The 19053-nt window shown below is 39.0% G+C and overlaps 1 protein-coding gene across 1 annotated transcript in view; it reads right to left on the bottom strand.

Annotated features, from left to right (window-relative positions):
* arhgef40 (Rho guanine nucleotide exchange factor (GEF) 40) overlaps positions 1-19053 on the bottom strand; it is a 97272-nt gene that overhangs the window by 54961 nt on the left and 23258 nt on the right. Inside the window, exons 7-18 of the mRNA XM_077202061.1 lie at positions 14357-14506; positions 14178-14292; positions 13837-13930; positions 13647-13733; positions 12909-13025; positions 11781-11879; positions 11474-11625; positions 11182-11320; positions 9060-9179; positions 8714-8905; positions 5067-5564; positions 3095-3459 (exon numbers count right to left, since the gene is read on the bottom strand). Of these exons, the coding sequence (XP_077058176.1) occupies positions 3095-3459; positions 5067-5564; positions 8714-8905; positions 9060-9179; positions 11182-11320; positions 11474-11625; positions 11781-11879; positions 12909-13025; positions 13647-13733; positions 13837-13930; positions 14178-14292; positions 14357-14506 (2128 nt within the window). The remainder of the gene's footprint in view (positions 1-3094; positions 3460-5066; positions 5565-8713; positions 8906-9059; positions 9180-11181; positions 11321-11473; positions 11626-11780; positions 11880-12908; positions 13026-13646; positions 13734-13836; positions 13931-14177; positions 14293-14356; positions 14507-19053) is intronic.

Here is a 19053-nt window from a genome sequence, read left to right as displayed (position 1 = left end):
GATTGGATGTTCAGCCCTTGAATAATTCAGTAGCAACTTAATAATAACCCCATCAAAACAAAAATGATTGAAAGTAAAAATATATTACGCAACATAGAAAACAATGATAATGACTAATTAAGAAAAGAAACTAAAATAATGTTAACAATTAATATAGCATAATGGGAATTAAGACAATTCATGAAGGAAAAAATTAGAACTAAAAATAACTTTAAAATACATTTTAAGGGGTACTCAGATGTAACTTGTCAATACAAGGGTATACTTAATTAATTTAAGGCTACAGTTGAAATTAAAGCAAGTATTAACACTGGGTATTAACAAATATTCAATGTCAAAATTGAATTTATAAGATTTGATTCAATATGCAATTGACTAATATTAAGTAGTACTTATAGAAAGTTTATAGACTTACAAGAAGTTATTGAAATTCAGTAACAAACAGGCCCTTGTGAACAATCTAGTGGCACCAGAGGGGGGTCAAAAATAGATATTTGGCATTCACATGAAGGACAGATTGTTGAACCAATGAATACTTTTGAATATTCTCAGTCCAGATGCGCAATGGTTTTAAACCAGTGCGCAAAGGGGGGAGTAAGGAAAGGAATTAAAAATTAAAATGAAGTTAAAATTAAATGCATTTTTGCAAAGTTTTGTGAAATTTGTGCAAAAACAAAGTTAAGAAAAGAACAGCGACAAAAATAGGCCATATGTCAGTATACCAGAAGAACTATTAAAACACTTGGTAATGGATTATGTGGACATGATATAGATGGGTAAAAGCAATGAAATCAACAGAGGAGGGCAGGAACAGAAATTAAATCTCTGACAGAGAAGTAATCCTTAGATTGGAAGTCTAAGCAGAAATAACGTCAGATAATGGGTCAACTAAACAGAAGTATTGAAGATTGAAAATAAATTGCATACGAATACAAGGAAGTTTTAATAATAATTAAGTTATAATGCTAATGGTTTAAAAGGATGATAGACAAACTTTTAGATTGTTAGATATAAAGAAAAAGAAATGTACATATAAGGAATATGTAAGAGTGCAAAAAGTTGTTCTCTAGAGTTATTTTTCTAATTGTCTAATAAGTTTATTGAATGACTATTATGAGATAAATGTAACATTGCTCTGAAGCTTTCTTAGTTAGAGTGATTACATGAGACATAATTAGTTTATTCATGATAGTTTATTTAGAAATTAGTAGAAAAGAAGAAAATGTATTCAGTTTAGTCTTGAACTGAGGAGCTACAATGAGAATGAGAAGCAACACGCGAGATTAAAAAGGTCAAAATGGAATTTATTGTTTAAATTTGGTAATAAAATAGACAGTAAGCGAAATGTATTGCAATTTATTGGATAGGTGTAAAGTGTTCTGTTCACTAAAATTGACTGACTAAAAGATGGATTCTTCGAATTTAAGAATTGATATTCTCTCATAAGAAGTGATAAAAATGAGAGAGTTATGTTTACCCAGCCATATTTTGAATTAATAGTCATATGGATCAAGTAGAACAAAAATGCATAATAAATAAATTAGACTACTATAATAAGCAGATATTTATTATAATGCTTTGTCTGCATTAGGAGAAAAACAATTATATGAAAAAAGTAGAATGACTTATGTTTGGTGATCAGTGTTGCACTTTTACTAAATAATATTGTGCAGGGAGGAAAATTTAGCGATTGAGTCAAGAAAAACTTAAGAGCAGAAGTTAAGGAAAACTTAATGAAAAGTTTGGAAAATTAAGGTTTTCTCAATTAGAGATATTTTTGGAGATGCAATATTAAAAGTGGGTTATTATTCTGTTGTATACTTTGTATATTAAGATCACTAGTTGGAAAACCACGATTAAACGAATGGAAATGCGGAAAAAAGATAATGAAAACTAATTTGAGAGGGCAACCAAATTGATATTTACAAACCCTGGATGTTGATCCCATTAAATGAGGAATTGAGGATGAAGAAGATGATTGATGAGCCAGACCCTAGAGGATATCTACACTGCAAGAAAACTTTCAATAGTATAAGAGACTTTTATGTTTGACATACTCTACATAACTGTGTCAATAACAGGCAATGCTGAACCAAATGTATACACACACTTATAACACTGTCTTATTCTTTGGTTTAATTTTGATTAGGGAGAATTCGAGTTTTTTACTTTTTCCATTAAACAAAAAAGAAAGAAATAAAATGTATGGAAGAAGATGTTTGGCTCGAGTGCTCCTCCGGAGTGTGGTGGCTTAATCTAGTAATTGGTAAGGAGAATGGGTGACTCAGTTGGGTCACTAGGTAGCATAACTGAGGGAGCTGGATTTTGAAACTACACTCTGGAAAAAAAGATAGTGAATGTGAGGCTTAATAAGCCTCAGAGGAGGGAATGTAGAAGATTTTATTATTTAGAAAACAAGTAATTTGCTATATATTTGGACACAATTATTTCTTCTGTCTGTGACTTTGGATTTCCTCTGTGTATGTGAAAGACCTTGAATGGAATGTTGTTTGCTGCAGAAAATTCTATTCTGAGAAGTCACATGGTAAAAGACCTTTACCCAAAACTATCTATAGGGTGTGTTACCTTCTTTGGAAGAAGAAGTATGTATATAACTCTGAACCAAAATGTACTCGGGAGCGCGCACTGGAAGGCCAGAGGGCCAGAGAGCGTTAGAGCGCCGTTCTATGGAACGGGACGGCGTTCGAAAATAAAGTCTAATTATTTCTGGCATCAAAGATCTCTGCGAAGTTATTTTTCAGAAAGATTGAAACCACAACACCAGTCATTGTACCATGTAAACATTGAAACAAGTTGTCACTAAACTTAATACAATTCAGTTTAGTAACCAAATGTTTTAACAATCACAATTACACCTATTGTGATGCAAATTGTTTTTTTTACATCCCCCCAATCAAAAAATCTAAACATTTGATACCGACACATGCCTATCCCAGGGTATTGCTAGATGGTTCCTAGGGGAGATTGCCTGGGAATTTTAAATAGCTGCTAAATTGCTCTGTGTAGATCCAAGGGCATTGTTATGCGGTTGCTTGGGAAAACATTTCTGAAGAGAAACCTGCCACGAACACACCTTTGTGCGGTTACTCCTGCTCTCTCCACCCCTGTCTCTCTTTCAGTGCGGCTGAGAAGCACATGTTGGCGCGTGAAGCCAGTATGATCCGCCACTTCTTTACTGCTGACCTCCACTCCTCTTATGAGTACTCCTCCTCCTCCAGTAGGATCCCTCCATCCTGGAACCGCTGCTGTCACTCCCGCCGTAAGGATGGGATCTGTCAGAACCCGACGGCCCAGCCAGGATAGCGGAGAAGACTGGCCTGATGTGGACTCAGCAGGTTTAGACACGGCGGCTGAACGGCGCGGGGACAGCAGAGCCTGAAGGTCAAAACTGGGATGGCGCTTGCGAAGGGGTTTGGGAGGGAGTGGTGCATCTGTGGGCTACAGCAGGATAATTGCATGTAATTATTTGTTTTAACATAAAATCTAATTTACCTAAAAAAAAAAAACACACAAACAAAATTGGCACTTGCCAAAAATAAAATGCAAGTTTTTTTTATGACTTGCTACATACTTATAACACATGGTTTAAATCTGCATGTCCTAACTAGATGTATTGATGTTATATGGGGTTGCTATGCAGTTGCAACACTAAACAGTGTCTAGTGTGTTCTTATTAGTTGTACCTAGGGAGTTGCTGTGAGAGGTTTTGGGTGTTCTAAATTGTTTTTTGGTTATTTGGGGGGATCCCAGAGCATTGGTGTACAGTTGCCTGGGTATTGCTATACAGTTGTTAGGGGGTTCTATGTGTTTGCAAGAGTATTGCTATATGATTGTGGTTGCTAGGGTGGTGTTTTATGGTTGTTATGGTTTTCTGGATGATTCCCATGTTTAGTTAAGCAGTTTCTAGATGGTTGCTAGGATACTGTGGGAGTTTCCAAGGGAATTGTTAAGCTATTGCAAATAAGGTGTTGGTACGCAGTTAGTTTTGAGTAGTGGCTAGATTGTTGCTATTTTATTGTAAAGGTGTTCTTGATTCGTAGGGTGTTGCTATCAGGTTGCTAGGACATTGCTATGCAGCTTCAAGGGTGTTTCTGAGCAGTTTCTAGAGTGTTTTCCCAGTCCATTGATATGTGATTGTTTTGGTGTTCCTATGCAAGGTGTTCCCAATTGCTAGGGTGTTCTGGATGGTTCCACAGAGTTGCTATATAGGTACCAGTGCATTGCTTTGCAGTTTCTAGGGTGTTGCTAGGCAATTTCTAGTGTATTCTTGGTGGTTACTAGTGAGCTGCTTAATAGTTGCTAGGGTGTTGATATACGGCTGCTAAAGCATTGCTGTGCAGTTTGCTAGTGAGTTTCAAGTTGCTATGCAGCTGCTAGGTTATTTCTGATGGTTGCTAGGGTGTTCTGGGTGAATCACAGGGCATTGGTAACCAGGTGCTAGGGTGTTGGTATGCAGTTGTTATGTGCTTGGTGGTTGCTAAGGAGTTTCTAGATAGCTGTTAGGGTGTTGCTTGGTGTTTTTCTGGGTGTTTTTCTTAAGTTCACCTTTTGCTAGGGTGTTCTGGATGGTTTCTAGGGTGCTGCTAGGTGGGTGTTAGGGTGCTCTGGATGGTTCCACAGAGTTACTATGGTGCTACTATGGTTACTGTGGAGCTGCTTGATAGTTGCTAGGGTGTTTATATACTGCTGCTAAAGAGTTGCTGTGCAGTTTGCTAGTGAGTTTCTAGTTAGTTGCTATGCGTGTTCTGGGTGAATCCCAGGGCATTGGTATCCATTTGCTAGGGTGTTTGTATGCAGTTGTTAGGGGTCATGGTGGAAAACATAATAGAGTTTGATATAGAGTTGCTGAAGGTTGTTAGATCATTATGGATGGTTCCCAGGGTAGTGTTATGTAGTTGATAGGGTGTTGTTAAGTGGTTGGTGGTTGCTAGGGAGTTTCTAGATAGCTGTTAGGGTGTTGCTTGGTGTATATCTGGTAGAAGTAGAAACAACTTTTATTTTGGATGTTGAACATGACTGCAACTCTGTCATTTTAAAACACTAACATTTTTTTTGGCTGGGTGCAGCAGATTTTGCAGAAACTTTCCCCCTCCTGGATTCACTCCATCTTTCTTCTTCTCCTCTCCAATCTTGAGTGTTGAGCAGTTTTGTGGCCGGAAGAGAGACGCCAGTGAACCCCAGGGCTGTATGCCCCCCTCTCCTCCAGGGCACCAGTCCGGCTCGATTTCCCCCTCTAAATCCCCCAAGCTGGAGGTGCTGGGGGCAGGAGTCCTCCCTCGTCCCCCGGAGTCCTGTTCCTGACCCTGGGCTGTAGACAAACCTCTTTCCGCCTGCAGGATTCGGCTCTTAAACTGAGCCAGTGTTTTTTGATAGCGCTCCAGAGTCTGAGACCAGAGGTCCAACAAAGCCCCTCCGCCCAGTTCCAGTGCAAGAGCACGAGCGTCCTGGAAACGTGATGGAGGGATAGGAGGAAGAGAGGAGAGAGGAGAGGACGAGGAAGACGAAGGAGAGGAGGACAACACCACATCACACCACTGAGATGCCTGCAGGGGAGGAATGGAGATCTAGTCATGATTACTGGCAAAAGTGTATGTATGTAGGAACAGAATGTAGGAAGCCAAAAATGTATTCTATATTGTAAGGGGGTAACGATATTCAAACCGAACCGAAGATCCACGATACAGAACCCACGATTCGAAATGCGATACTCTCATGGCGTACCGAACACGCCCCTCCCCCTGCTACCCCAGCCCCGCCCAGCCCGGCTCATTGGACTTGGAATGTGTACATAACGAATTCAGTTTTGTAGCCTAACCACCATTAACACCAAATAGCAAGCTCCGTGTTTTGTTACTTTCGATAATAAGCAAGGTGTAATCTTCAAATTCCGACTATTTGATCACAAAAATCAAACAATAAATGCCGTTTTGGCGCTCTTTGATGTGGTGTGACGGATCACTGTACTAGCTCCTCATTTCAAGTGATACATGCAGGAAGTATGGCAGGAGAAGGCAGCGTCTCGTTCCCTCTCAGGGAACCAGGGTTACATACGCCAAAAGTAACTATGTTGGACGCAACTGCCATGAGCCCCAACCAAAGACCTTTCATCGAGCGGCCACTCATGGGAGGAGTAAACTTTTTGGTGTTGAGCCGCAACCCCAACCTCCTTATGTGGGACAGAACGACATCTCGATGTTGAACTGCCAAAAGCTCGGACTGAGCTAAAATCAATCAATCGTCGATATAATTTAATACGCGAATGCCCTGGAATCTCAGAGGAGCCAGAGCTGCATCCACGCTTATTGTAAAGGTGCGGGGTGATAACCTAGGCCGAATGGAAGAATCCGATACTGGTATGCTTCGCCCCTGAAAGCAAACCTCAAGAACCTCCTGTGATGAGGATGGATAGATAAGTAAGCGTCCTTTAAGTCTATTGTGACAAACCCTCCTCAAAGAGTCGCACCCCAGAGGGCGCCGAGGAGAAACGATTTCTCGAAACCGTCCCTCCCCCGGAGGAGCCCTCAGAAGCCTGATAGCCTAGTTTTTTGCGACAGGACTTCCTGTCTAAGCTTTATTAGAGATGACGATAATCCTCAGATCTTGCCTAACTCTAAATAGCTTAGTTCCTACGACCCTCCTCGGAGGATCATTGGAAAAAGCAGGCACCTCGGCACCCTGAAACGGCGAACCGGCAGGGAAACCGAACTGACAGCTCTACGACCCCCCTCGGAGGATCGTTTGGGGACACTGACACCTTGGTGCCCTGAATGGCGAACAGGCAGGACAACTGAACTGGCAGCGCTGCGACCCTCCTCAGAGAGTCGCACCCCAGAGGGCACCCCGCCCAGCAGTCTCGGGAACATTAGTTTGGTGAGGAAGAAACCTCTGGAACGCCGCTGGATGGTTTATTTCTTACTTTTTTTGAAAGCGGAGCGTCCAGAAGAACAGACATAATTTATCTTATTTTTCTTTATTTTTAAATCAGAAAAACGTATATATATATATATATATATATATATATATATATATATATATATATATATATATATATATCACTCCGTGGCCACCAGCAGGAAAACAACCGAACTGGCCGTGCTGCAACCCTCCTCAGAGAGTCCCTTTACCCCGAGGCACTGTCATACCATGATACTTAATACCCAAAGCATTACTACAGTTAGACGTTTGGGCATTAAACACATAAAATAAAAACCGGCTTATTCCACGATCTCGACACCTCAGTGTGGAGATAGGGAAAAACAGCAGTCCCCGACGAGGAGGCTGAGATACAGAGTTTTTCTGTTTTTAGATATATTTCATCTAATAAACTCTTTTTATTTTCACTCTCATAATGTTCATTTGGCCAGTAAATATTTAACTAGCAACAGCACTAGATAAACCTCCTTGTAAATTTCTTTTTTTTTTTTTTTACTTATTTAACTTATTTATTTATTTTTTGAAAACTCCAACATCTGCCTTTTTCTTAATATCTTTATTTGTTTTGTTCTCTTTTTTCTAAACAAAACACTAACGATACCAATTCCTCGGAACTGGAAATCGCCTGCACTGGATCTGACAGGTGAAAGCTGATATAGGGCGGAGCCGTCCCAACCCCCGCTGTCAGATCCGTCCCAAAATGCGAGCCGCCGCCGTGCCTCAGCAACCGCGGGACCCGCGCGGGGAGCGCGAACCGAACCATCCTCCTCGAAGAATGCCCGGCGGGAGCGGAGCGTCCTCACGGACAGTTTCTCGCAATGCTCACAGTCAGCCCACTCGAGAACTGACTGTGGCATAGTCCACTCCCAAATAGTAACAAAAAGCTGATGTGTGTGTCCCCACCCGTGATATAACGTGGGCAGGGAACAACACAAAGCTGCTTGCTCTCTTTTGCCATAATATATATATATTGCAACTTGACAGACAACAATAAATATGACAAGGACAGAATACAAAGATCGCTTGCTGAAGGCACAGAAGCTGTCGCGGTCTGTTTTCTGGTGTGCTTTATAGCTTCCTGGTCCATGACGTCACCCGCCTATGACGTCTCGCTCTTCCATTGGACTGATTATACACGTGCTTCACGACGCAATCACGCAGATCGTTCCCACCGCGTCTCAACGCAGCTCGAGTTCCCTTGAAAGGGAACAATAATTTCCTTAAGGTGCAGTCACACTAAAAAATTTCGGTGATATTTTGCGGCCAAAAAAGGTCCATTGTCAATAATGTTTCACCCTCACTCGAAACGCTGAATGCTTTTAAATATCTGGATTTTGCCCACGAAATTTCATAGAGCAATGATAAATCTGACCACACCTTTAATCAGTATTTTTACTGATTAACTAACATAATTTACTGTGAGATAAATGTGATAATACTTGAATTTAAGTTAGCATGAAGCAGAAAATGTAAGCGTCTAAATTACTTAATAAATTTGGTTCAACTGCAATAAAAAAACTAATTATGTGGCATTGCATAGCAAAAAAGAGCCAGTTATGAAAGTTTGGTTAAAGATTAAAGTTTAGTGGATGAATTGCATTTAAGAAGAGCTGGAACATGCATTAATTTTTTTATTTATTTCATTGCCAAAAGTGAGTTTATTTCCTTTACCCCATTAGCAAACAGTTAATAGTTTAATATTGTTTCCTGTTTAGATTTATATGAGATTCCTGTGTGTGTGTATTAGTTTGTTCTTTACCTCTGTAAGTGTAGACAGCAGTCGTTGTGTGTTGTCCAGCTGTGTCCAGCAGTCTGAAAGAAGGTGTGACATGTCTCGCACTCTTTCCCTTATTGGAGGGAGTTTGTCCAGCACTGTTCTGAGACCAGACCAATCCAGATCAGACCAGCTCTCCACCTCTGCCAGTAACACCAGAGTCTCACTGTGAAGCTCCTATAAACACACACAAATGCAAACCTAGCTGATCGTTTTTTTAAGCTGCACGTGAGTGGAATAGGCTAGATGAAATAACCAATGTGTGAAAATTAGAAGCATCTCAGATCATATATGAAAGTCTATTTCAATTGTAGTTGTCAAACACACTGACCATAGCAGTGTCTCTGAAGCTCTTAAACTTGTGCTGTTTGAGTGAAAGTCTGCTGAGAGACAGAGGAGGGTGTTTATAGTCCTCTAGCTGCTCCTGTATGTGCTCTATGTCTCTCTCACACTAGAGCAAACACACACACACACACACACACACACACACACACACACACACACACACACACACACACACACACACACACACACACACACACACACACACACACACACACACAGAGAGAGAGAGAGAGAAAGAAACAAGGAGTCAATCTCATTTGTAATGAAATACATGTATTAGGACAGCAAAATTATGAGAAAACTTGTAATTGGTTGGGTTTTTTTTCCAGTACGAAAGGAATAGTTCACAAAAAAAAAGAAAATTTCTGTCATTATTTACTTATTATTTACCCTCAAGTCCTCATATTTTCATTGTTCCATTAAACACAAAAGGAGAAATTTACTGGTTGCAGTGTTGTTATTGTTAACTTAAACTATAAACTTTTTTTTTTTATTGTTAACTGAAATAAAATATAAATATTAGATGAAATGAGAGCCTCGGCAACTAACTATACCAAATAAAATACTATAAAAATAAAAAAGTTGAAGTAGAAGTACTTAAATTAATCCATCTAAAAAAATTAATTTAATCAAAATGAAAAAATTATATAAATTACAAAAACTTTAAAGCAAAAAATACAACTGAATGTATAAATAAAAGGTCATTCAAGAGGGTGAGAGGATGTTTTCAGTGAAACAACAACAACAGCTATTTCAGAATGTGCATAAAAAATATAGTGCATGAATCTTTTATGGTGCTTTTCATTTTCATGTCAACTTTTCCTTCCTATAATTTATATCATGAGTGCATGCCATTTTCTTTATGAACATATCCAAAACAAGCCGTTTCTGAATGACTTCATTGCTGTTATACAAGGTATCGCATTAGTAATTCAAAACACTACCTAAATGGTCAGCATGGTTCTCCTAAAAGCTTAAAAAACAAAACAGTTATTCAAAGCAAGTGAGTGACATGATGTGTCAAAACTGGAAAGCTCCCATTATAATTAACAAAGCTGCAAGTTCCACAGTTTCACATGACTGTTTGTTTCCACAGTTCAGCGTGAGTTCATTGTTCTGGACTCTCTCGAACGTTCCCATTATAATCAGAAATGTCTACACTGCATAATAATTCAACACAGGGCCTTGAGAGTTGAGTAACAATCCTCATCAAACACAGTTTATGGTGTATGCTAAATCTTTTATATTTGAATTTATTCAATTTTATTATTTTTATTGTGTATCTTTTCTTAATGAATTCTTGCCATTGGTAGCTATGTATTCATTTAATCATCATTCATCATTATATTCCTTATGTTACATGATTATTCTTTTACATGTTATTGATTTCTTTAACCATTTACATATATTCTACCATGTACTCTGATATGTTTAATTATTCTCAAATGTAAGTCTTTTGTGTCTCTTCTTTGCTGTAAGATTGAGGGGTTCATCCTGTTGACCGGGGTATGTTTTTCATCAAAATGCAAGATCTGCAATATTCTCTTAAAGGTCTTAAAGGTGTTAAAATCACAATTGCTTATTAAGTTATGGTGGACCTAATAAGACCTGCATCAATTAATGGTTGCAAGAGAAGTACAAAGAAAGAACTTCAGTAGGTACTTTCAATTCCTGTTATGTAGTCATAGCATATAAAATGTTTAATTTCAGAAGACTCAGGGCTTCTTCTTCCTCTCCTTGCATTCTGCAAATATCTTACTTCTTTTGGGCTTTTCTTTTCTGTGATCTTCACAAACTTCATCTGTTAGAGACAATACTTTGGATATTAATGCTTAGATTTATTTTTCTATCTTATCTAGAAACTTATCTGCTATTAAAATTTTAATATTTACTTGATTCACTTTTTTTACATTAACTACTCGTCTGCCTGGATCTCACTCTATCAGTTTAACAAGCTATTAAAGGTCTTCGGGATTACTTGAAAAATATAAGCAGGTGTAATATAAGTCTTTCTGTCTGATTGGTCTATCTAAAATAATTCCTAACTACTACCTGATTAATATTCAGTTGACAAAGTTGACTTCTCTTTATCCTCACACATACAGTACCTTGTCCAGTTTATCCACAAGTGTAGCCAGTCTCCCCAGTGCTTCGAGGTCACGACCCCTCTGATTGGACACACGCACCAGCCGGTGAAGCGCATCATCCACACTGTCATATAGGTTAGAAGTCACTGCTAAAGCAGCCCTAAAAGCAAAAAGCAGAATTACGTCAGCAACATTCCAGATTTTAAACAAATAACTTTAAATGTCCACTACAGATTAAATTTAAGTGAAACTAAGTAAAATGTGAACTAATTGTACAGTATTATTATTTATTCTTTCTATATTCTATACATACTTGCAGTCTGGTGATTTCTGTGCCAACCCTGATGGCCCATTGGCCAGACCTGCCAGCCAAGCCCCACCCCTCTGCTGCAGCTCTGTCAGCCGCTGGTCAGTGAGAATACTTGTCATTAACTGTTTGTGTTTGTCGGTGCTGCAGGGAACATTCTAAAGGTGAATAGAATTAGTTATTCGAAACAGTTTAATAAATACTCTGTCAATGTCTGCATAGATGTTGCATAACAGATATTACACAAACAATTAAGTATTGAAATACACTTTAAGTAGACAGCAAATCATATTGCCATCAAATGCTGTTTAACCTTAATACTGTCAGGTAGTGGTTCTTTGTCCATAGATTGCAGTGCGTCTCCCAGCAGGGTGAGGGCGCACTCACAGCACTCACTCAACTGCTCCAAACTCTGGATAGAACATTAGGAAGAGCATGTTAATCTACAGCAGATGTTGGGTCAGGCTTGTGGTAATTGTTAAAACGTTCAGATTTACGTTTATTGGTGCTTTTTAAGAGTATAACTTAACTTAAAGATTCAAAATATATTTATTTGAAGTGCTAAGTTTACACACACAAACACACACACAAATATGTCCATTAAAAAAAAACCTCTCTTATTTATGTTAATAGCCAGGTTACATAAAAGTGCACAAGTTATGGTCTCTATTTTTTCTGCATATTTGCTCTGGGAGTATTTTTACCATTCATTTCTTTGTGTGTTGGACCAGGGTTGAAGTTAAACTCTGCAGAGCTGTGGCCCTCCTGAGTTTTGCAACCCTTATATACAGTATTAGGAAATTAATCAACTATTAATTTCGATGAAGCATTATGTACTTATACACATAAGTACTCAAATCAGTCTGGGTGTTTGTGTCTTTTAATGTATTTTCTTTTCAGAAAACACCAGTACTGTATTTTAACCTTTAATGCTACAAAGTCTTATATCACGTAAGGCTAGTGTCTCCTAGCCTGAAAAAGTCACTAAAAGATTTCTGTGATTCCTATTTCCATGTAACATCTCTGGTGGTGAATCTTGCCACAGGATTATTGGTTAGTGCAGTAGTTTTTTTTTAAAAAGAAGTATATCACATTCATTATATAAACTATGACTCTGATGGTCTTGAAAGTTATATAAGGCATTCTATGCAATTTTCATCAGTCATGTGTAGCAGTTGTACTAGTATTTATAAACATTAGAAACAAAGTAGGATTTAAAAGACACCAGGTTGATACTGTGAGCACTTTGAGAAGAACTAACACTGGATTTGTCAAAGTTTGTCAGGTAACTGGTGCAAAATTCTTGAAATTCATTAATTTGTTTAAGACTTTTAGTAGCAAGTACACTTGACATCCACTAGCTGGATAGTCAGAATAAGCTGTAATGTGAACCATGCCAAATATCTAGCTACGCAAGATGACTTGCCAAGTAATTTCTTACCAGTCTGAAAGTGAGCCAGTCATCATGTGAGTGGTTAAAGTCTCCACCCATTTCTCTGGGCAACTGCTGCTTGTCCACAAACTGCTGAAGGATGCCCGTACCTCGTACTGAATGCACCTGAGAGAGTAAAATAGATAATGAGTTTTATTATCTACTCAAATGCTTGAGCGCTAGACTGAACATAATTGTTTCCCACAGGAACTGAACAAACTCCCTGGGGATGTGGAGGAACCGAAAGAAGAAAAAGAAAGTGCTGCCAACTGTTGTAACTACGAAATCTTTGCTTTCTATGTCTGAGATGGTCTCTGTGACACAAATATAATATAATAATATGTTTGAGGTACTGATAGATTTAACATTTTGGATGTAGCCTTCCATGACACAGCTTTTTAGCAAAACGATATTTTTGGCAGATATAAATGCAGTGAAAATCCAGATACAATCCAAACAAGCACTAGGAAATAGGAAAGTTAAGCAGAATTCAACAGTAACTAAGGGAGACTGTACTTTAATGTCAGTCCCACATCCCAAATGACTTTTTTTTATAACTAGCCCTTCTTCATTTATTTCCTTGTAGGGGGTTTTCGGTAAAACCCTCCTTGCTCCTCAATCTGTCTTAAGTTTGTTACATAGTTGTTGATCACAAAAAGTGATTAGAAAGATCCTTTCCTACCATTCCCTATTTTGTGTTAGCCCAAATTGATTGATACAAATTTAACTCAGTGTATAAACATGAACCTCTATTCCATCCAGACCGGGTTGGGTCAATTCTTCTTGTTCCTCTGTTAGGATAAGAATCGAGTCAAGGCCTGTTGCTGTCTGTTCCTGTTAAACACAAACCGACACAAACACAGAAAAAGCAGATTTAAAAATCAATATAAAGTACATGCTGGATCACAAACAGTCTGGGAAGACACAAACAAGTCACCTTGAAAAGCTTCAGTGCAGAGAGACAGAGTTCAGACGGGGCAGACTTTCTGCTGTCCAGTATCACGGTAAGACCCTTCTCTTTGGCCATAGGTCTGTTATTTTTAAAAAAAGCACAGCATAGTACGAACATTAGCCAAGCACAGTAAAAGGTCATGAGATAGTGCCCTCCAGTCTAAAATTCAGTGAAGCACCGGGGATTTACCAAAACCCTGGTCAACTCTAACTCTAACTTTAGCTCACTCAATATGAATATTTTTCAAAAGAAACCAATGCATGTAATATGTGTGTAGGTGTTATGACAGTTGTGATGGTCTCTGTCAAATAGGTTAAATAACAGACCTGGTGATGGTGTAATAGCAGGACAACACTTTGATCATTTCATCTGTGTTCCAGCCATCCTCTGGGAGGTGACTTTCTGTGAAAACCAATGCTCGTCCCAGTCGATCCATAGTACCTACATAAGAAATCATGTTAAGGGAAAAGCAAATATTTTGTAACCACTAAGCAAGAACATTTACCTGTTAATTTTAGCTTTCCTGACTGCAGAAGATTGAAATCTAAGTCTCTAAGATGAGGAGGGGGAGATTTTGACTCCAAGTGCGCAGCAGATTCAGATAATCCCATCTCTTTTTGGGAATGGTCAGGAAAGGATGTGCCAGACTGGCTTTCTGCAATACATGTTGAATTTAAACACACTGAGTATGGAGTAAGCCAGTGGTTCCCAAAATTGTCTGCCACACCCCCTTTTTGAAGAGAAAAACATTTTCAAGCCCCCACACCCTTTGTGTTCATGATGTAAATTTTGTTTTGTTTTTGAAAGTCTCTTATGCTCACCAAGGCCGCTTAATATATTAAAAATACATTAAATGTAATATTGTAATCTTGTGAAACATTATAATGTATTTTTTTTTATTTGAATATGTTTTCACATATAATTTATTCCTGTGGTGGCAAAGCTGGACTTTCAGCATCATTACTCCAGTCTTCGGTGTCACGTGATCCTACAGAAATCATTCTAATATGCTGATTATCTGCTTTAAGAAACATTTCTGATTATTATCAATGTTGAAAATAGTTGTGCTGCTTCATGTTCCCTTTCAAGGGAACTCGAGCTGCCTCAAACGCTGTGGGATCGCCCCTTTCAAGGGAACTCGAGCTGCGTCAAACGCTGTGGGATCGCCCCTGCGTGAGTGCATCATGAAGCACGTATGGAATCAGTCTAATGGCGAGACGGAACGTCATAGGCGGGTGACGTCATCGACCAGGAAACTACAAAGCACCCCAAAAACACAACCGCAACAGCTATTGTGCCTTCAGCAAGCGCTCTGTGTGTGAATTCTGTACAAGTGTTTTTTGTCTGTCATTTAGTGTCTACTAGGCAGGAGTTTTCACTATATATATATATATATAAAAAAAATATATATATATATATATATATATATATAAAATATATATATATATATATATATATATATATATATATATATATATATATATATATATATATATATATATATACAGGTCCTTCTCAAAAAATTAGCATATTGTGATAAAGTTCATTATTTTACATAATGTAATGATAAAAATTAAACTTTCATATATTTTAGATTCATTGCACACCAACTGAAATATTTCAGGTCTTTTATTGTTTTAATACTGATGATTTTGGTACCAGCTCATGAAAACCCAAAATTCCTATCTCAAAAAATTAGCATATCATGAAAAGGGTCTCTAAACGAACTATTAACCTAATCATCTGAATCAACTAATTAACTGTAAACACCTGCAAAAGATTCCTGAGGCTTTTAAAAACTCCCAACCTGTTTCATTACTCAAAACCGCAATCATGGGTAAGACTGCCGACCTGACTGCTGTCCAGAAGGCCATCATCGACACCCTCAAACAAGAGGGTAAGACACAGAAAGAAATTTCTGAACAAATAGGCTGTTCCCAGAGTGCTGTATCAAGGCACCACAGTGGGAAGTCTGTGGGAAGGAAAAATTGTGGCAAAAAATGCTGCACAACTAGAAGAGGTGACCGGACCCTGAGGAAGATTGTGGAGAAGGACCGATTCCAGACCTTGGGGGACCTGCGGAAGCAGTGGACTGAGTCTGGAGTAGAAACATCCAGAGCCAACGTGCACAGGCGTGTGCAGGAAATGGGCTACAGGTGCCGCATTCCCCAGGTCAAGCCACTTTTGAACCAGAAACAGCGGCAGAAGCGCCTGACCTGGACTGTTGCTCAGTGGTCCAAAGTACTTTTTTCGGATGAAAGCAAATTTTGCATGTCATTCGGAAATCAAGGTGCCAGAGTCTGGAGGAAGACTGGGGAGAAGGTAGGGCTGCTCGATTATGGAAAAAATCATAATCACGATTATTTTGGTCAGTATTGAAATCACGATTATGTAACACGATTATTTTACATGACTTTGGGAACGTGTTGCATTTATTAAAAGACACCTTTCAACAACTCTTGAAAAAAATCTAAATGTGAACATTTATTGCACTTTTTGAACTATTAAACCGACTTGCAAACTCACAAGTGGTGAAAAGGGTGACATGTTTACAAATTAATTTGTTGTAGGGGGTCACCAGGGCATTTTTTGCCTTTATAAAGGACAATTTATCAAACCTTCCTAAATATATGTGTTATGTCAAATTCTTACATTTGATCAAATTCAGTTGTAATAAAAAGGGCTGGTATCCATTCAATTAATTTACACTGCAAAATTACAACTTTAAAAATATTATGAGATTAAAACATAATAAAATAAAAAATAAAATCAATGATACCTTTAAACAATAGGTGGCGACAAGTGACCGTCTTAATAAATGAATCATTGACTCATTCATTAAAACGATTCGTTCAAAATAATGAATCATTTAGTAACAAATCACAGCGCTTAGAGATGCTTTTCTTTTGTAACAATTTTCGTCGGTGAAATAGAACAAAACCAGTCAATATTGCATCTAAATTGTAAGTTACTAAATATAAACTAGGCTAGCTGCTACTTGTTTACGAAACTATAAATTCAATGTAACATTTGCAATCGTGATATAGAACAGCCCTTAGTCGTGTTATGTTACTTAACTACATATGTTAAAAAAAACTCAACACATACACACTCAACACACTCATACACATTTCTACCTCATTATGTTTCTTCTGTGAGTTTTTGTGTGAGCTGTTAGGCTCATTTGTTTTTGATTTCTCCACTAATGTCTCCCTCACAAATAGACAGGCAGCGCAGCTTCCAGAAAATATCCATTACCGATCTCTGTTTACACTCTGACTGTATAAGATCAAAACCATCTCGCGTTTCGATCGGTCGGGCAAGTAAAACTCTTTAACTTCAAACTTAAAAATCCCCTTTTCCCGGACAAGCAGACAAGTGTTGATGTCGCTCCCTGTGTTCATTATCGATTTGTTTTGTGCTGTAAAGCGGAACAGATGATCAGTTCATGTGCGCTCGCGCTGCCGTTCGCTTTAACTGAGGCGCTACAGTGATCGAGCAGAGATCTGCGACAGCTCGAGATACATCTATGGTCTCACTCCAGTCTATATTAAATTAGCCAATTGTTATTGTGAAGTTTATTGTGCTTGCAGTTTATGACTGAGAGAGTTTATGGCTTCGGGAGAGGCGGATGTGCGCGTGCGCGAGTCATTCAGAACACAGGACAAAATAATCGTTTTTAGTCGATTGTACTATTTTGGAGATCGTTGGGAGCCAAAATCGAAATTGAAATCGAAATCCGATTAATTGCACAGCCCTAGGAGAAGGAAATGCCAAAATGCCTGAAGTCCAGTGTCAAGTACCCACAGTCAGTGATGGTGTTGGTCCAATGTGTTTTATCAAGGGCAGGGTCAATGCAGCTAGCTATCAGGAGATTTTGGAGCACTTCATGCTTCCATCTGCTGAAAAGTTTTATGGAGATGAAGATTTAATTTTTCAGCACGACCTGGCACCTGCTCACAGTGCCAAAACCACTAGTAAATGGTTTACTGACCATGGTATTACTGTGCTCAATTGGCCTGCCAACTCTCCTGACCTGAACCCCATAGAGAATCTGTGGGATATAGTGAAGAGAAAGTTGAGAGACGCAAGACCCAACACTCTGGATGAGCTTAAGGCCGCTATCGAAGCATCCTGGGCCTCCATAACACCTGAGCAGTGCCACAGGCTGATTGCCTCCATGCCACGCCGCATTGAAGCAGTCATTTCTGGAAAAGGATTCCCGACCAAGTATTGAGTGCATAACTGAACAATTATTTGAAGGTTGACTTTTTTTCTATTAAAAACACTTCTTTTATTGGTCGGATGAAATATGCTAATTTTTTGAGATAGGAATTTTGGGTTTTCATGAGCTGTATGCCAAAATCATCAGTATTAAAACAATAAAAGACCTGAAATATTTCAGTTGGTGTGCAATGAATCTAAAATATATGAAAGTTTAATTTTTATCATTACATTATGGAAAATAATTAACTTTATCACAATATGCTACATTTTTGAGAAGGACCTGTATATATGTATATATATATAATGGCATGCGAGCAGCTGAATAGAAAGTGTGTTCCCCCATCTACTCGTTATCTCACTGGTGGGGATACACACGATCTATGCGTTGTTTGTTTGGGAGTGCAGCATGCGCAGTCAGCTCTCGAGGGAGCTGATTGTGAGCATTGTGAGCTTTTTTCCTCTAAGAACGCTCCGCTCCCTCCGATCACTCTTCGAGGATAGTGGTTCAGTGCGCGCTCCCCGCACCTCGGGTCCTGCTTCTGTTGAGGCAGAGCGGCGGTGCTTGTCGTGGGGATCGCAAATGGATCTGAAAGCGGGGTTTGAGATGGGCTCTGCCCTATCTCAGCTTTCACCTGTCAGATCTAGTGCCTCAGTCCCGGGTGTGGAAGCACGCGCTGCGGTTTCTTCCCCCCAGGCTGAGGCACCAGTGTTACATCTATCCAGTTCTGAGGATCTGGATGTTGTAAGTGTAGAGACAGGAGATATTGAGGACTCGTCACCTCATTGTTCAACCTCCACGCCGGTGCCTACCGTTTTTTCCCGACCTCCACACCGAGGTGTCGAAGTCGTGGAAAAAGCCGGTCTCCTATCGTATTTTTAGCCCCCAGACTTCGACATATTCTAATATCGCGGGGGCTAAATTACATGGTTATGGGGCGATGCCTAAAGCAGAGAAAGCACTCGCGAGTCATCTTT

This window comes from Siphateles boraxobius, unplaced genomic scaffold, assembly GCF_051911475.1.
Source record: "Siphateles boraxobius isolate OS27281-9 unplaced genomic scaffold, OSU_SipBor_1 48, whole genome shotgun sequence".
Classification (NCBI taxonomy): Eukaryota; Metazoa; Chordata; class Actinopteri; order Cypriniformes; family Leuciscidae; genus Siphateles; species Siphateles boraxobius.
Note: the sequence above shows the minus strand (reverse complement) of the source record. Positions and strands in the feature narration are given on the sequence as shown.